The 2534-nt window shown below is 45.4% G+C and overlaps 1 protein-coding gene across 4 annotated transcripts in view; it reads right to left on the reverse strand.

Moving 5' to 3' along the window:
- Positions 1–2534, reverse strand: part of PIKFYVE (phosphoinositide kinase, FYVE-type zinc finger containing) — a 120075-nt gene that overhangs the window by 29982 nt on the left and 87559 nt on the right. For all 4 annotated transcript variants that reach the window (XM_019523447.1, XM_019523446.1, XM_019523445.1 and 1 more), the window contains one exon: positions 888–1059. In XM_019523447.1, the coding sequence (XP_019378992.1) occupies positions 888–1059 (172 nt within the window). The remainder of the gene's footprint in view (positions 1–887; positions 1060–2534) is intronic.

Here is a 2534-nt window from a genome sequence, read left to right on the forward strand (position 1 = left end):
TGGCTGGGGTCATTTGAGCCCAGTTCTCTCTCCTGCCCATGGCAGGGGGTTGGACTAGAAGATCTACAACGTCCCTTCTGACACTACATCTATGAATCTACTCAGCAAAGGAAGTGGTTGTAGGCCAAGTTAACAAAAGTATGGCCATCTAAAAAAAAGTAGGACACCACACCAGAATTGTTCAGATCGGTGTAGCCAACCTTTTTGGCCCTGCACACTCCCCAAGTACCACTCCGATCCTGTTCTCCTGCCTGATTTACTGCTTTACTTTCTGATCCCTAACCAATCTCCTGCTCTGCTGTCCACTATATCTACTTCATGTTGCCTGTCCCCTCCCATCTGCTGCATGGCACCAGCAGAGGCCGCCCATGTCATTTGATGCACCTGCTGCAGGTAGCCACCACTGATTCATTTAATCTGAAATTTTTATTGGACCAGAAAGGTCACATTTTTCTATCAACAAAAAGAGATAGAAGTCAGGGTCAAAGATCTCAGCTTCTTGTGCCAACCTTGTCCGGTACAATCAAAAACGTCTAAAACTCTCCCCCCACCCCACCCTACATCCCACCCTGCTTTCAAGAGAAAATTTGATTACCTTCGCCTCAATCCACGAACAAACTTTTTCTATTGCACATTATTCTACAGTATTTATCTACTGATGCAGCCAAATATAGCCTTGAGCTGTACTGATCACAAGCTGTTCATTCCATTTGAGCTGTGGCAATAGAGGGGGGGAAATGAACACTAAAGAAAAAATATTTTTATTAGGGTTCACTACTTGTGCGTATATTTGCATAAATACAGCTAGGTATGCAAAGACCTGATACACTACGGATTTGTCTGCAATAGCAGCCAACAGTGTTAAAGAATTATTCTCATGTTTTTACCTGCTTGCACAGTCTGCACCAGGAGTAGGTAAGGATTGTGTGCTGGTATCCAGGGACTGGGGAGTCCAGCTCTTTCAGTACAATCTGAACACAGCCTTGACCGTGGACGAAGCGACGAATGTGGTGTACCATAGGTGTTTCGCAAAACATGCTGGGGCACTGGTAGGAAGGCCTTCATGAAAAGAAGGGGCAGGGGTACACTCAGTTGTGAGAAAGCATACATTTGATGTTCCTGGGAACTTGTCTATGGCCCCAGGTATACAGCACACCCGTAGATGCCACTACAATGCACGTCTTAAGGCTGTTTTTAACACCAAGTTGGTGAACCTTGTAACTTGTGATAGGTTTTCTAAAAAAAAATCTATGATCAGGAAACCTCAAAAAGTTGTTTTTGAATATGCCGACTTCCCATTTTGAAAAAAGATCTTGGCCAGCTCTTAACTGCAGAAATCTAATTTAGTTTTTGACTGTGTTGGAGAGCCTTCCAGGGGATAACTTACAGGGGTGTGCGAAGCAGGCCCTATTCAATTCGGATTCAGCCTGAAACAGGGACAGTGATTCGATTCATTGATTCGGATCACTGTCCCCAATTAGATTTGGCTGAATCTGAAGATTTGATGCCGATTCAGAGACTCAGCAATTCGGACATAGGCAGCTGGAGGAGACCTCAGGTGCCCCCCACCCAGACCCAGGAGGCACCAGTCACCAAGCCAGGGCGTGCAGAGGGGGCCCCCAGCACACTCCCCAGCAGACCCAGAAGTGGACCAGAAGTCCACTTCCGGGTCTGCTGCCAAGCATGCTGGGGGGCACCCCGCACTCCTGTGGGACATTCCATGCACCCCAGTATAGCAGCATTCACGAGCCACCTGCTACCTAGAGATATTTAGAGAAAACATTTAAAGCTGTGTCTGTCTGAACCACTGAATCTTTCCGAATCGATTTGGAGAGTTCCAATTTGATTTGGAGAGATTAAAAGGGTCCTCTGATTCAATTCAGATTTGGAGATTTGGCCACCAAATTGGGCCGAATCTCTGCCAGACTGAATCAGGGACCAAAGGTTTGCACAGCCCTAATAATCTGCACTCACATGAGAAAACTAGCAGCAGCAGTGCACAAGTGTAAAAATGCTGACTACAAAATGACCAATGTCCTGTACCAGCCCCTGACTTGAGAACAACAAGTGCAGTACTTTATATTCTTAATCTTTATCTCCCCAAAGCTCAAAGCCTGAAAAGTAGAAAAATTTAGCATGTGACAGATATCATGGTGGCAACAGCAGAGACTGAAGTCTCCAGACTAGGTACAACCAAAGCTATGGCTGCATGAGTACCAAGAGCTATCAGTAGCTTTAGAGGGCTACAAAAGCCCCTGTAAGAAGTGCGATGAAGACCCATCTCCTGTAAGCCACAAAACATCTGTCAGAAACAGACTTTCATCCCTAATGCTCAAACTAGTGGTTTTGCTAAAGTAAGACACCTAAAAAGGTAATTTATGAACTTCAAAGAGATTTAATCTTCTGTCATTTTATCTCAGATTCGTGTACCACCTACATCAGTTGCTTTTCCCCCCAAAAGAGAGAGGGGAATGGGTAACTTCTCAACTAGCCAGGTGCATCCTTCTAAGGCAGAGAGTGCAGATGGTAAGCAA

This window comes from Gavialis gangeticus, unplaced genomic scaffold (genome assembly GCF_001723915.1).
Source record: "Gavialis gangeticus isolate Ggan-Ray unplaced genomic scaffold, GavGan_comp1, whole genome shotgun sequence".
NCBI lineage: Eukaryota > Metazoa > Chordata > Crocodylia > Gavialidae > Gavialis > Gavialis gangeticus.